General features: G+C 44.0%; 1 protein-coding gene across 2 annotated transcripts in view; it reads left to right on the top strand.

Annotated features, from left to right (window-relative positions):
* The window catches only part of LOC148403419 (pyruvate carboxylase, mitochondrial-like), a 113,983-nt gene extending 101,895 nt beyond the window's left edge, over nt 1-12,088 (top strand). For both annotated transcript variants that reach the window (XM_088395836.1, XM_088395826.1), the window contains exons 20-27: nt 1,412-1,569; nt 2,450-2,536; nt 5,249-5,428; nt 6,790-6,964; nt 7,211-7,284; nt 9,367-9,507; nt 9,714-9,815; nt 10,537-12,088. In XM_088395836.1, coding sequence (XP_088251962.1) covers nt 1,412-1,569; nt 2,450-2,536; nt 5,249-5,428; nt 6,790-6,964; nt 7,211-7,284; nt 9,367-9,507; nt 9,714-9,815; nt 10,537-10,686 — 1,067 coding nt within the window. In that variant the 3' untranslated portion in view covers nt 10,687-12,088. The remainder of the gene's footprint in view (nt 1-1,411; nt 1,570-2,449; nt 2,537-5,248; nt 5,429-6,789; nt 6,965-7,210; nt 7,285-9,366; nt 9,508-9,713; nt 9,816-10,536) is intronic.
* The last annotated feature ends 3,318 nt before the right edge of the window (nt 12,089-15,406 follow it).

Here is a 15,406-nt window from a genome sequence, read left to right on the forward strand (position 1 = left end):
TGCTGCCGCAATTATGAACCAGTCAGCTCGCAATATCGTGTCAGCTATTCTTAGCAATGATGAAATTGTCAATGCACTGGCGAGTGCTTGTACCACCCAAAATCCCCCGGAGACACATGCCCAGCAATATCATGCTTTGGACGAAGAAGTCCAGGCTGCTTTTAATCGGGGCGGTTTAATGTCAGACAATATTTTCACGGACCATATTCACGGCTCAACGTGCGGTTTAAATTAACCCTACCTATTCTTACTTCTTCTGTCTTGGGCCCTTTCTAGTGAACGGGCGTAGATTGTTGTGGGGCACTGCTGTGAGGTCGATGGCAAGCTGAGGTTGCGATGATTAACAGAAGCCTGGTCTGTTGTGCGCCCAGGTCTGCCCCGATTAAAAGCAGCCTGGACTTCTTCGTCCAAAGTATTATATTGCTGGGCATGTGTCTCCGGGGGATTTTGGGTGGTACAAGCACTCGCCAGTGCATTGACAATGTCATCATTGCTAAGAATAGCTGACACGATATTGCGAGCTGACTGGTTCATAATTGCGGCAGCAACGAAATGCATGTACAAGATGGCGGCAATGATGACGTCAGTCAAGTTTCATTCAATATATTCCGAAGTTCATTCAATATATTCCGAAGTTCATTCAATATATTCCGAAGTTCATTCAATATATTCAAGGTTCATTCAATATATTCCGAAGTTCATTCAATATATTCCGAAGTTCATTCAATATATTCCGAAATTCATTCAATATATTCCGAAGTTCATTCAATATATTCCGAAGTTCATTCAATATATTCAAGGTTCATTCAATATATTCAAGGTTCATTCAATATATTCCGAAGTTCATTCAATATATTCCGAAGTTCATTCAATATATTCAAATATTAATTTCCTGAACGGCATGCCATATATATATATATATATATATATATATATATATATATATATATATATATATATATATATATATATATATATATATATATATATATAGGGGGCAGTATAATACAGACATTCAGAAATCCATGGTCACAATTTCACAGTACGCCACATTAATGTAAGTCCAAGAATACGTCTTGTGTCCTTCAATAGAGTTTGGGTGTGGGCAACAGTGGACAACGGTGTCCTCAGTCCACAAACGTGCGTAAGGCCACGAACGACATGTGACTGATGCGCGCCCGCCGCGATGCCGCCGTGATGGATGCGCGGGGGAGTTTTAACCACACAGCCACAAATAAACATTGCCACTGATTTCTACCTCCGGCTCCGTCATTGAACATTTAATGCGCCGTTAAGCTTTTCGGCATAACACGAGAAAAGTCTGCCTTGGTAATAATACAAATGAGTGGCCAAGCCACATTACTGCTTAGATCCTGAAAGGCATTTGAGGTTGCTTTCAAACTTGTGCCAGGTATCGCTCTGGAGAAGGTGTTTGACTACAGCGAGTACTGGGAAGTGGCTCGAGGCCTCTACGCTCCGTTCGACTGCACGGCCACCATGAAGTCCGGCAACGCCGACGTCTACGAGAACGAGATACCCGGAGGACAGTACACCAACCTTCACTTCCAGGTGCCCCGTGGCTATTCTTAACCACTCGTCCCCACCCGCACACGTTTGTTTTTTCCCCAAGATCAATGAAGCGAAATGGCGTTTTAGTCTCACAGCTGACCTGTGAAATTGAACTGATGTAAACACAGGCCCCACTGTACGCCTGTAGGGCCAGCCATGACAGTCTAATAATAGAGCTGCTTTTCCACCAGAAGACATGTTGATGTGTCACACAAAGTACAGAAAATGTCTTTGCTCTCCTCAGACCACTTTTTTTCTCACCACGCCTTCACAAGAGATCCACTACATAAATGTCAGTTCAAACAAAGTATTGCAGTGCACTGCATCATAGTGACTGTGAGGTCACAGTAATTCTCAGAAGTGTACTAGTGGTACACTGGCTCCCTCTAGAGGTATATGAAAGAATCGCCACCTAAGGACAGGTCAGTTGTGTTTAACTTTTTCCAGTACTCTATATGTTTTTAAACATTTAATTAGGTACAGTTGTTATGTAACTCCTGCGTGCATTGGATTTTTCTTTTGTTTGTTTTCGATATAGTTTTTTATTTTTACTTGTTTTAAGCACAGTGCTAATTTTCAAACTATGCCTAATGTTATAGTAGCTTACAAAAATAGTTTCCAAGCCTTAGCACCACCCAGGACTACTACACTTCTCTTTTTGGCGTTGCAATGATGGTGAGACTAAGTTTCAGCACCGCTGCATTAGAAAGCACATTTTCAGCACTATGGACAGCTCCGACACACTTTGAGCTGTCCGTGATTGTCTTTCTGGCGCAGTGCAGAGTTTTTTTCCATGGGCAAAAGAACATTAGAACAGAAGCTGACCCACAATTTCCATCTTTCTCTCGCCCTTGTTGTTGTCGTTATTGCGTGACCACAGGCGCACAGTATGGGCCTGGGGAACAAGTTCAAGGAGGTGAAGAAGGCCTACACCGAAGCCAACAAGCTACTTGGAGACCTCATTAAGGTGAGACATGAAGATGAACAGTGTAGTGCCGGGCTCACATGGTCGACATATCAGGTTAAATTTCAACATATATGTTCCGTAGTTAAAACATAAATTTGCCTCTAAGTCTACTAGCTTAATGCTAACACATAATTGGGAACACCATAGACGGGCTAACGAATAGCGTTGCTGTTACACTGTGTGTTAGGGCAAGTGAATTTAATTATGAGCTGGAACCAAAAACTTGTAACTGGAGTTACAAGGAGCTCCGTCTGGGTTCTTGTTTATTTTTTGCCCCCAAATCAATACTGTGCTCCCTTTTTGGACAGATTGTGTCAGTTCCATTTCATTGCACCCTGTGGTGCAATGACAATAAAGCTCATCGGAGCTATTCTGAAGTGTACCACTTTTTAGTCTTTAAATTGCCTCCGGTTTCAGTTGCGCAACAGTGAGGCCTGTCTTCCTGCTCACTCTGTGAAGTGCCTTGCAATAGAGCGACGATTTGTGCACGTATTTGTCAGTATTCGCTCGTTATCTTTACGTCAGCTTCCTTATGTAATTAGAGGCCACACACACACACACACCCACGTTTTCAGCACTCTTGCACCGGCTGCAGGACTGCACGTGGTCTCAGTCGGCCTTTACTCGCTCCCATTTTTGTTTTTTCCTTCCTTCACTCCATCATCGCCTGCCGCTTGCACGCCGCCTCCATTTGGTCCCGACTCAGACGTCTGTCTAGCCCTCATTTTGATTAGACTCTGGGCTCGTATCTCTAATCTTCGCGTCGTTTCCCCCACTTCGGCCGGCTCTCCCAGTGTCTCGTTATCGCGCCTGTCTGCTGTCTCCTCCTCCGGTGACAGGTACCATTCTTCACCGCCGCCACTTCCCTGCCTGGCTCCCTTGACGCTGTAAAAAGCGAGAGAGTTGTTTATGTGCTCTCACACACACACACACACACACACACACAAAGGAGTGAGAAAGATGAACACATTCCTCAGGGTGGGTTTTAGGAGGAGGAAGAGGAAGCACGGAGGTATTAAGAACAGAAATACCTAGCAGAGGGGAAAGTAAAGGAGCGATAACATCGCAGTATATGAGCATGTACGTGATTTATTTTTATACATATATATATATATATATATATATATATATATATATATATATGTATATATATATATATGTATGTATGTATACATACATATATATACATATATATGTATGTATGTATATGTATGTATGTATACATATATATACATATATATGTATGTATGTATATGTATGTATGTATACATATATATAAAAAAAAAAAACTTTTCCTCACCCCCCGTGGGTGGTCTCTTTTTCCCTTCAAGCTCGGGTCCTCTACCAGAGGCCTGGGAGCTTGAGGGTTCTACGCAGTATCTTTGCTGTTCCTAGTACTGCACTTTTCTGGACTGAGATGTCCAGATGTGTGTGTGTGTGTGTGTGTGTGTGTGTGTGTGTGTGTGTGTGTGTGTGTGTGTGTGTGTGTGTGTGTGTGTGTGTGTGTGTGTGTGTGTGTGTGTGTGTGTGTGTGTGTGTGTATATATATATATATATATATATATATATACACACACATACACATATATATAAACTGTGTATATATATAAAATTATATGTGTGTGTCTTTTTTTGGTACTAATACTTTTTCCCTCGTGTGTGTGCACGTGAATTATAGGCGCTGGTCGAGAACGAACACAGGCGCGCGCGCATGTTAAGATGATGAGTGGGTCGAGTACTTGACGTGTATGAGGAGCAAATCCAAGAGTGTATAAATGGGGGCGTTGAAGTGCACACAGGGTGACAGATGAGATGAGAGTGACGAGTGAGCACAGTGTGTCGCCGCTGTCAACAATTCGTCCGTATTGAAGTGCATGAAAAGACGCATATAGACCAAAAAACAAGTAGGGATGTTTTTGATTATTAGGTTGTGGATTATTACTGCAACAGATTGTAATATTGAAAGAAAGAGGTCTGTAAGTGAAGAAAGGGAGTGTTTTAGTGTTATGACAAATGCTGCTAGTAAGCAGCCAGGGAGAAAGTCATGATTCTTAAAGACACATGAGAAAACAAAAGGCAATGGTCCTTTTACTTTGCAATAAATAAGCAAAGATTGCCCTTAGGAAATGCTGATAACATTGGAGAAAGGGAAACTTGGGATGCACAGTCACGCTTTGACTTTAGTGTGGTTTTTTTTGGGGGGGGGGGGGTGTTAACTTGCTGAACTCGCATAATGGCCACTCTGAAGGTTTTAGCCGCCTCTTCCGATACCTCGGGCATTCCTGCGAACAAGTGTTTCAAAAACAAAAAGGGAGAGGGAAAAGACCACTATTTAATTGCCTCGAATTCACCAATAAAAAAAGCTTTGATAAGGTATCCGGGGATGACACCTGTCACCAACACTTGGGTGCCGGTGCCTCATAGCTTCAAGTGAAACGTCAAGTTAACATTCCGTTCACTTCTGCAACAAAGCCGCTTTGTCTTGCGAGAGCCAATTTCATTTTTGTTGCTGAGTCAACTGCTCGTCTTTTGTGACCCACTTAGCAACGGGAGACGGATGCGCTCGTCCTCGGTAACGGATGCCACCGATACTTGCGTGCCTGTCCAGAAAAACTCTTCTCATCGCCGTTATGCAAATGATTAGCATCACAATCTGCCGGCTCGATGTTTTGCTTCCGCGCAGCGCTCAACTGTCGATGTGTTGTCTTTCAGGTGACACCGTCCTCCAAGATTGTAGGGGACCTGGCTCAGTTCATGGTCCAGAACAACCTGAGCCGCGCCGAGGTGGAGGAGAGGGCCGACGAGCTTTCCTTCCCTCTGTCCGTAGTGGAATTTCTTCAGGGTTACGTTGGGATACCGCACGGAGGATTCCCTGAGCCCTTTCGATCCAAGGTAATCCAACCTCTTCCTAAACGCACACACACGCTCCACAACATGGGAAAATCCACACGATAGATTTTATTAAGACATTTTCAAATTAGTTTTACACTCCCCACGTGCTTTATTGAAAGTCACTTTTGAAACATTCCAATGAATTGGAACACTTAATGTATGTTTTAGGAGTACTACGCATGCCTGGTGCGGTGGTCAGCTTGTGAGTGTGAGCTGTGGTCTAGTACAGCTGCGCTTTCATTAGTTTCCTCTTTCATTTTGTGGTAAACTTTTCCTCCGACAATCAACAAAAGCTGAAAAGTGTGTCAGAGACTCATAATGAGTGAATGAGATATTATAATTTTTTTATTTACTTGAGGTAGATGCCAATACCGATATTTAAGTTAAATTTTGATTAATCTGACAATCATTCAAAAACTAAATACAATAATTTATGTTTTGGGGCCACTTAATGCTTAGAATTTTTTTTTTAATTAAGGGCAGAATATTTGACTTTTTTACAATACTTGACTTCTTTAACTTAAACAGAAACAAAAATCAGTTGATTTGTTTTGGGGCGGTAGGAATGTTTTAATGTAATATAACATTATAATATTAAAATATATCATATATAACATCATTATAATATATATTAATATTTAATGTAATATAATTTTGTCTTATATTGTAATGTGTTAAATTTTTTTTAGAAATTTAGCGGGCACATTACATCACACGACATCAGTCCAGCGTTTGTTTGTTTTTTTCTTAGGTTTTTTTTTTTTTTTTTCTCTTCATGCAAATGCGCCCACCCCAAAAAAGAAAAGTGGCCCCTGTTGTTTTGTCCTTAAACATATCTTTGAAGAGAATGAACTCATGGACCTTGCGTGGGAGTGCACTCTTTAATAATTGCAAACGAGCAAGCAAACTGCTTTTGTCTTCATTTGTTCGAGGTACCTCTCGAGGACGCGGCGTCGATAACAAGCGGGAACTTCAGCGGCACGGTCGTCTCTGAAGTGTCGACGTGACACATACGTTGAGTCAGCTGCCGTCGAGCCGCCAAAGCCGCGCGTGACTAATAGCTCACCGCCGCCGCACCTCGAGCCTCGGCGAGGACCTGCTCATATGTAATTTTAGCAACACGGAAGCAGAAATGCTTTGAAGGAGCGATTTTGAATTTCTTTGCTCTCCTATGATGGTCCAAGTCAAAGTCAGGGTAAAGCTTTCATGGAAAGGCGAGAAGTACGCCGTGAACTTTCCCAGCTCTTAACACATCACAAAGTCTTGCGAATCCCACGAGGGTTTTCCTTTTGACGTGAAACGTCTCGGCCCTTTTCCCAGCTCAATAGAAAACGACTCAAACAAGTCTTCACTTTGTCTAGGTCCTCAAGTCGCTCCCCCGCATAGAGGGCCGCCCCGGCGCCTCGCTGCCGCCGATGGACTTCAAATCCCTGGAGGAGGGTTTACGGGCGGCGCACGGCGATGACATCACCCCCGAAGACGTCATGTCAGCGGCCATGTATCCCAAGGTGTTCCAGGAGTTCAAGGAATTCACTGGTGGGTTAGGATGGCCAATAATGATGTTTTTGAAATATTTTATTATTTATTTATTTTCTTGTTGTATTTTTTTGTTTTTTATTTGATTTATTTATTTATATATGTATATATATATATATATATATTTTTTTTTTTTTTTAATGTTTTTGAAATATTTTATTTCTTAATTTATAGACGCGTTTGTACAAATCCTGCACACACACATCTTTATGCAACATATTTACTATTATCTGTCCTCCACTGCAGCTAACTTCGGGCCAGTGGACTGTCTCAGCACCAGACTCTTCCTGGATGGACCAAAGATCGCCGAGGAGTTTGAGGTAATGTTCCACACTGTGAAGCTTTCAACTTTAATTAGAATTCAGCAGAACCGCCACTGCCCTTGACCTTTGACCCATAAGACCCAGGGAGGAAGTAATTGGGATTGTTGTTGTTTGTAGCAAGTGCCTTGACAAGTGTGAGTGGGCTGATAAATGAGTGGTTCCCCAAAGTGTCGCATGCTTTTCATGTGTCAAGCTCGATCGACTCTGGGGTCGATCAAGCGCCTCCCCCCACCCCCCCCTCCTCCTACTTTCTCCCTCATGTTAACAAAGTAGTTCACATCTTCATTCCAGTCAGGCAGGCAGTCTTCATTTATTTATTTATTTGCACCTGCAGCAACATTTAGTCCTCATATGTGAAATGAACACATTCACATCCGCCTTGATGAATAATTTCCTCTTTTTCCCCACAATATCAATATTTTCATTACGGGCACGCTACGTTATCGTGCGGGGCCAAAGGCGCGCGTGCATCATTTGACGGCAGCAGGGCACCAGGTTGATGTTAATTGATTTTTATATTGCTCGGGACCCAAGGAGCAGCACTCGGGCGCTGCCGCGTTATCAAAGATTCAACAGTTGCATCGATCGCTCAGATATGCTATTGACCCAAACGTGCGAAGCGCTAACACGCCACTCAAGCATTCCAATGGATTTTACTGTTTCTCCACACTTGCTTTTTACGCTCTTTGCGCTTCCCATCAGTCATTGCGGGAAACAATGAGCCTTTTGTTGTCATGACGATGGGTTATTCCCACCGGATGGCGTCCTATTAGCGGCAGCGAGGAGCGAGAGACGGACTGAAAGCGTGTCAAAAAAAGTGACAACTTTTTGCTTTTCCGCAAGCGTCGCTTTATGGCCTGTGAAAGGAGGCGAGGGAGACAAATGGCACTGCAAAGAAAAAGGCGCCCTTAGTCTTCCGAGCGGAGAGCAAATCATATACTTTTCATGGTCTTTCTGCAACTTTTCCATTCTACAACGGAGCAACATCGGCTTATCTGTCATCTTTTGTTGCCATTTTGAGGGCTGTCCAAACTGAGATCCACTACAAAGATGATATTTAGATAAATAAATAACTATTACAGAGCTGCCAACGACGAGGCGCTCTAAATCGCCCCACCCCCGTCCAACGAACCGACTCCCAACGACCGAACGAATCGGAATGATTGAGTTCTAAGGGCTAGTTTGCAAATCCGCAACTTGTTGACATGCGAGGTGCCTCTGGCGTCATTTCACACTTCATTTCCAGTCCCTCGCAAATCTGGTCCAAAATGCGGCATGTGGCGTGCACGCATCCGCACCGCTGTCAGTCACCCACACGTACGGGCTAATAAAAACCTCCACTTGGCCGGCTTTGAGCTAGTGATTCAGTATCATTCTAACGATGTTTGACAGAAATGTAAACTTAGATTTGCATAAACATGGAGTCGGACACACACGTGCGTGATTTCATGATCTTATTCCGGGACAGCTTATTAATAAGTTCACCTCAAGTTTAGTATCAAACCTGTTTTGAGTCAGAGACGCCATGAGAGCCCATCGTGTTGTTCGCTTAGCGCTGGAGGACGCTCCTGTGTTTGCTCACAGCGTTGGACAAACACGCCCGACTCGACACACAATGAAAGGATCTTCTGAGCATTATTATACGCTTCTTGACTGTTTAGGCAAGAAAGGGAAATTATGAGCTGGCTGTTTTGCACGTTGCACTTGACTGTGTTGAAAAGAAAAGCAATCACATGCGAGATTTCACTTGTCACCTCACGAGTGGAGAATAACAACGCGGGGGCTGATGAAGCCGGAGCTTCTCACGTCAGTCGATGCTGATGTTTACCTTTGTGACACTCGTGCTTTAATTGGTCTGCCGGCTTGATGAGACTGGCAGGCAAAGGCGCAAGGCGCCAGCGAGAAAAAAATAAAATGATAATAATAAAAAATAATATGAAATATATATGGAATATAATAATGAAAATAAAAACGAATGATTTTTATTTTAATTTTTTTGGTTTTATTTTTTTATGATAATTCTAAAGATCTTTTGTTGGTCTCTCCGGCAACGTCTTATATTCCGCCCTCGGCCTGCAGGTGGAGCTAGAGAGGGGTAAGATCCTGCACATCAAGGCCCTGGCCCTGGGTGACCTGAACAAGGCCGGCCAGAGGGAAGTCTTCTTTGAGCTGAATGGACAGCTGAGATCTGTGCTGGTGAAAGACACGGTCGCCATGAAGGTACGACGTGATGGATCGCGCTGAAAAGAGAACGAGAGAGACGGATAAATGATGGGTGCGGCGTAAAAAGAGGATGAAGTGCTCCGAGTCAACAATGAGGACGTGTATTAATGGCGAGAGAGCTTTGCGATGATGACGTTCTATTTCTCCTCACACCTGTAAGCGCATTTGTACCAATGATGGATGCTTGAAATCTTCCCCTCCAGGAGATGAAGTTCCATCCCAAGGCCCAAAAGTCCATCAAGGGTCAAGTGGGCGCGCCCATGCCCGGAAAAGTATTGGAGGTCAAAGTGGCAGTAGGCGACAAGGTCAGTTGTTTGCCAGACACAAGCCCACGCAAGATTTTTGGGGTTGTGGTGGGAAGTACGTACGTCACAAAGTACTTGAGTACTGTGATTGAGAATTTATAGAAAACTAAAAGTTGTTTCATCATCATGCTAATTTAGCTAAAGCTAAACGAGAGAAACTCCTAAATTCAAACTCGAATAAATACCAGCAAACTAACTCCTAGAAAAGCCTACAAAATCCAATTAGCTCCAACAAGGATCCTACAGACTCAACTAACTCCTACTAATGCCTATAAAAAAAATCTTGCAACCTACCAACAATGTGGCTAGCAACAATTAGCAACGACTTAATTAGCTCCAAACTAACTCCTAGAAACTCCCAACTCGCGCCGAGTTGAGTCCCAACGAGCTCCCACAAACTCCCGACTGCTACAAACTCCCAACCCCACCATACTATTGACTAACTCCCGACTAACATTTACAGATTCCCAGCTAACTCCCAACTGAGTCCTTACTTAGTCCTTCATCACTCTCTACTAAGTCATTCAAACGCCAGACACCAACAAACTCAGTGAAGTCCAACTAACACCAAAAAAAAAAAAAAAAAACGCTCAAATTGATTCATGACAACTACGTTTTAAGTTTTTCTACTTTTGACGTTCCTTAAGTATGTCTACTTAAGTCCACGATGCAAGTATTTTTCCAAGTTGTGGTGCTGACTGACGCCGTTGTCCCTTTTTAGGTGGAGAAAGGGCAGCCTCTGTGCGTCCTCTCCGCCATGAAAATGGAGACGGTGGTCAACTCGCCGCTGTCTGGCACCATCAAGGCGGTGCACGTCGTCGCCGACTCCACCCTGGAGGGCGACGACCTCATCCTTGAGATTGAGGAGTAGAGTGAGAAGGTCTGTTGGGTGGGGTGGGGGGCAGCAGGGGATAGGGGGATTCTGTCTAGTTTGCTGCAAGTGAGGTGCGGGCTTTATTTTTACATACACACACATAGCCAGGAGGATGTAGAGTAGAAACGCACAATAATATATACAATGTAAAATAGTAATTATTTAGTCATTCTCCAGGATGAGGACTAGTTTCGCCTGAGCTACATTCCATCACTCGTCTTAAACTAAAACACGCGCAACGCTACCTTGCAATCAAATGTTGTCAGCGGGCCGATGATTTGCAACGATAAGACGGAGCAAGTAGGCGCCGCGTAATGCCGTCGGCTCGACTTATTCCTTTTCCGTCATCTCAAAGTTCCGAGGCCAAGTGTTAAGGCCCCGGTATCGGCGCTTTCTAATCATTAGGCTTTCGTGTCAAGTGCATTCTGGGAATGTGTGATAGTGGTTGGGAGGTTGGGACCGTTTGTTTGGGCCGTATTCCAGCTCGTCATCACGGCAAAGGTCGCGTTACTGTATCAGTAACATCAGCGAGCGCTCGTTAATCCGTATCACGTCGGAGTGTAGACTTTACGTGGTGTAAACGAGACAAGGCCCCGATGTGAGGCAGACTCGCTGTGTTGACCCCCCGCCCCCCTCCCTCCATGAAACTCTGCTGATTCATTTCTTCGTTAATACTCTGTCAAGTGATGTGAAATTAGCCGGACTAATAAGAGACTCTGGAGACCCCCGGCAGCAGCGGCGCGGCTCCGATTCTTCTTGTGCCCTTGCATACATTAGCCTAATTGTGTGTACGCAAGCAAATTTCCAAGCGGCTCCTGCCATGCTGCACCTCCAGAGGTTGAAAAAGTAAAACAGCTTCTAAACGAAATGGCGTATTGACAAACACGGAGGCATTAAAGCGTGTGGAGGAAATAACTATGCACCAATGGTAAATTCAAACACCTATGGCCCCGCCCCCTTTCCTCCCCTTCAGTGCCGCTTCCGCCACACTCTCCCCTCGACATCATGCTAGTATACGGTTGGCTGGCGCCGTCGCCGACCTGAACGCTGGCTCCGTCCTCGCCAGCCTCTGCTCGTCAGGTCATCAAATACTTCTATCGTTACGCCATCTACTGGTCAGTTACTGTGATGTATGTTTTGTTTTTTTTTTAATCTCCATATAGTTATATCCAAGCAACCAAAATGTTTACGCTTTCAAAAGCAAAATATTTTGCAAAAGTGTTAGTTTACATTTGCTGAAGGTGCCCATGTGTAGCCTGTACTAGATTAGAAGCACAACTGAAACAACAAAGACACGAAAAAAATAATAATAATGAAGAAAAAAAGGGAAATGATTACATATCGAGAGCTCTAATTGTAATCGTTGTCTTTACCTACCAATAAAGGTGAATTAACGAAACCTCTCGGTATCTGTGTCATATATTTAGAACCAGGTGAGCAAAGAAACACAACGCTCAAGTGCTGGTGTGTCCACTCTGCGTTCTTTTGAGGGGATTTTTCTAGTGAAGCTGTTTAATTATGGCTTAATGGCCGAACCCTAAGTGCGAGACTGACAGGACGTTCCCGCGCGGCCGGATGATGAATGAGGATGCCCCTTGCAGCCTTGCAGGGTATCTGCTTAAATACCGACGGAGCGCACTGAATCGATCACGCCTGTCGCCTGAGCGACTTCATCGATCAGCTGCCCGACAATCACTAGGATGGCGTTTTTGCGGCTTGTTTGGGACGCCGTGCGGCTAATGACACGCTTGCCGCTCGTTCAGGCGGAAGACGAAGAAAGAACGGGATGTTCGAAGACGAACCGGCATGGCCGGTAATTGGTCTGACCTTGCTTCAACTTTTGTCGTCACCGTGATTGACATGTTGACGTTTCACCCTCGGCGGTTTGAGGTTATTTTAGTATTGTCTGAAGCAAGCCCTTTGACAAAACGTCTTTCACAAATGAACTTAGCTTGGCAGACACTGAATAATACTTTAAAAAAGAGGCTTCAAGATTTTCATCACCTCTTTTTAATCAAACCACATAAGTGAGGAAAATCCGCTAGCCTAATGCTAACCAAGAATGCAAAATGCCATGCATACGCTAATGGAACTAGCCTCACTGTTGTAGTTAGCCATTTGACAAAACTTCTTTCACAAACGAACTTCGTTTGGCAGACAGTGAATAATACTTTAAGAAAGAGGCTTCAAGATTTGCATCACCTCTTTTTAATCAAACCACATAAGTGAGGAAAATCTGCTAGCTTAATGCTAACCAAGAATGCAAAATGCCATGCATATGCTAATGGAACTAGCCTCACTGTTATACCTTTAATTCTTTAAGCAATGAGTATTTGACCACAATATTCTCACATGCATATATTGTTTATCCTCTGAAGAATGAGTAACATTATTGCGGATTGATAGGGAGTTGTGATCCCGCCCCCGCCTCCTTCTATGTCTCGAGACACCTCTGCACACCACGTAAGCACGAGAGAGCCCCGAGACGGACGAGTATGTGTTTTGTCTGTCTCTGTGCGTGCATGTTGTGTGTGCCTCCACTTTGAGAACAGTGCGCTGTTACCGTGGCAACAGGCACATTCAGGCCAAAAGGATGCTGTTTGGGGAAGAGCGCGCAATGTTTTTGGGTTTTTTTGTTTTTTTATCTGTGACGCTGCACGCACGCACGTGTTTCGGTGACGGGAAAAAAAACGTCGATTTCTCTGACAGGACCCCGTATAGCAAATTAACCCAAGCCCTTTTTCATGCCCACAAGTGAAAAGCATGGCCGCAGTAATATGTTTAGAATGGGAGTGTAGTTGTAAGACGTAAATGTAATCATCTGAGGCTGTGAGTGCGGCGAAATATGATTTAGTGCAGTCTGTCACTTGTTATCAGCTCCAGCACACCTTTTAAGATGACAGACGACACACACTGCGTCGTGTGATCGCTCCATCTGCACTCTGCTGGGATGAAGCCCCCCGTATCGTCCTAATTATCAACTGTTCAAAAAAAACTTCATATCTTATCTGTTATGAGATTTTTGGGGGGTTTGTTTGCAATAAGTGTCTCGCCACTCCGTAACCTTTAAAGCTTCCCTGAGCCCTCTTCCCAAAAGATGATTTCATCTTTTCCGATGGTGACGACAGGACATCAGGTCCCACTTGGAGGAAAGGAGTTATTTGGACACTGTTAGAAGTTTTCATATGAAGCAAATTGCCATGATATGGTGGGGGTCCCTCAAGGGTCAATCCTTGGGCCCCTTTTGTTCAGCTGCCCTTGGGTCCAAATCATCACAATGTGCCAATGTTACTAGCTTGATTGACCAACATTGCCTTCAACTAAAAGGGGGGGAAAAAAAAGAAGAAAAAACGCCAACCCCAAAACCGAGGCATTGTTTTGTTTATTTAACACAGAGTCACTGTGTTTAAAGACTGCGGACCAAGTCCGAAAACCCCGGATTCGTCTTGAAGACGCATTTCTAAATGGGAATGACTGTAAATCACAGTTAGTTCTTCAAGATCTTTCCATTAAGACTGTATTGTGGTGTACAAGCTCTCGACACTTTGTCTCTCAAGTGCGAATGAGGCAGGAGACGTGCGGCTCCCAATACAATGAGATATCGGCGTCCCGGCCAAGCCTCCATGGCGGCGTGTCGCTTCCAGAAAAGTCAACCAATCGGCCGAGGCAGCGCTGTAAAGCGCTACATTGCCACCGTGACATTATTTGCTGACCAGATCCACATTTTGCCAGCCGGGAGGGAGCGTATGCCAAAGCAAAGTGTCGCGGATATTTCAACACAAACTGTGCAGCACCATATAGAGTGGTCCACGCATATATTCTTGAGTGCTCAGAAGCTGTCATTCGACACGGAAGCTCGAGAGTTCTGTCGGCTAAATGCTGCCCCCAAGTGGCTAAGTTGATTCTCGATGTTTTTTCATGATACCCAGAGTAGAAAACAAGAATGAGTTATGGCTCAAATTGCATGTGGCCACATAGGATGTACACACCAGGACCAGTCAGTGACTTTCAAGACTATCAGTGCAGTTTTTCAGATTTTGGTCTACTGCGCACCTTGTGTGTGTGTGTGTGTGTGTTTCAACCACTTATTGGCGCACCGTTTGCGTCTTCTCGCAGATGGCGTTCACGTTGTGCGCTCAAGCAGTCTTCGAGCATGTGGAACAGGGGTGGGCAATTAATTTTTACAAGGGGCCACATGGAAAAACCCGAGTTGTGTCAGAGGGCCACACCTACGATCACTTAAACCTGCTCAATTTTCTTCCATTGTAAAATGCACTAAATTATTTATTTTAAATAGTTGGTACTGGTAATTAGAAGAATACAATTATTCTGTTCATATTTATATGAAGCTATGTGAAATTGTGGTGTCAAGGTGAAATAAAAAAAACCACACGCAATTATTAATCAGTACAATTTATTCTCAACTTCTTTAACTTTTCCTCAAATGACAAAGCCGCTCCATCTCTGGGTGTGAAGTTTGATAAAAAAAAAAGTCCTTGTTGGGCTTGCAGTTTTGCTCGCAATGCATCAGCCTCTGATGCGCCCTGTTTATCAGACACATGTATTTTTTTCTCATGCTTGGTCGTGGAGTGGCGACTCAAATTCTATTCTTTAAACCCAGCGCTCTGTGTACCACCAATCAGGCACTTGGCTTTACCTTTCATTTCTGTGAAGAAATACTTGGCAGTCCATGTCTTGTTGAATACACGGCGCTCCT

The sequence above is a fragment of the Syngnathus floridae genome, chromosome 1, assembly GCF_059516105.1.
Source record: "Syngnathus floridae isolate MCC-2025c chromosome 1, RoL_Sflo_1.0, whole genome shotgun sequence".
NCBI classification, from domain to species: domain Eukaryota; kingdom Metazoa; phylum Chordata; class Actinopteri; order Syngnathiformes; family Syngnathidae; genus Syngnathus; species Syngnathus floridae.